This window comes from Penaeus monodon, chromosome 21 (genome assembly GCF_015228065.2).
Source record: "Penaeus monodon isolate SGIC_2016 chromosome 21, NSTDA_Pmon_1, whole genome shotgun sequence".
Lineage (NCBI taxonomy): Eukaryota > Metazoa > Arthropoda > Malacostraca > Decapoda > Penaeidae > Penaeus > Penaeus monodon.
Window position 1 is genome coordinate 3,068,491 of NC_051406.1, and position 537 is coordinate 3,069,027.

The window sequence follows — 537 nt, forward strand, 5'->3', positions numbered from 1 at the left end:
AGGGGGGGGATAATCTATATTCTAAATAAGACTTTGAACACCCTAAAGCAACTCTAGTATCATCTACACACTTGTTCTTGACATGGGGTTATCATGAGAAAAAAATATATATATATATCATGAATTTACCCAAAATACAGTACATACAAGCAAGTCCATGGCTAAATCTGTTCAAAATTTTCTATCATTGCTCATATTTAAAAAAAACATATGCATACCACCTGTCTTCCACCTTAAGCTCGATAACGCAAACAAAATGACGCAAATCTTACCTCAATGACATTCGACACGAGGTAAGGCAGCGTCTTGTTGACCTTGATTTTCTCTGTGTTTTCTCTGATCTTATCGCGCTGGCTCTGGATCTCATGCGATATTCTCGTCAGCTCTAGCCGCATGATGCGAATTTCGTTCTCCAGCAGCCTCGTCCTCGACACGACGTCGTCAGCCGACATGGACGATACTTCGCGCATGGCAGGCTGCAAGGAATAAGAATTTTTTTAAAAAATGCATTAGACAACTAGGGTTATCTCCATTATT

General features: G+C 39.9%; 1 protein-coding gene across 1 annotated transcript in view; it reads right to left on the reverse strand.

The window, feature by feature from the left end:
- The window catches only part of LOC119586109 (26S proteasome regulatory subunit 6A-B), a 4,433-nt gene that overhangs the window by 2,997 nt on the left and 899 nt on the right, over window positions 1-537 (reverse strand). The window contains exon 2 of the mRNA XM_037934800.1: window positions 273-476. Coding sequence (XP_037790728.1) covers window positions 273-476 — 204 coding nt within the window. The remainder of the gene's footprint in view (window positions 1-272; window positions 477-537) is intronic.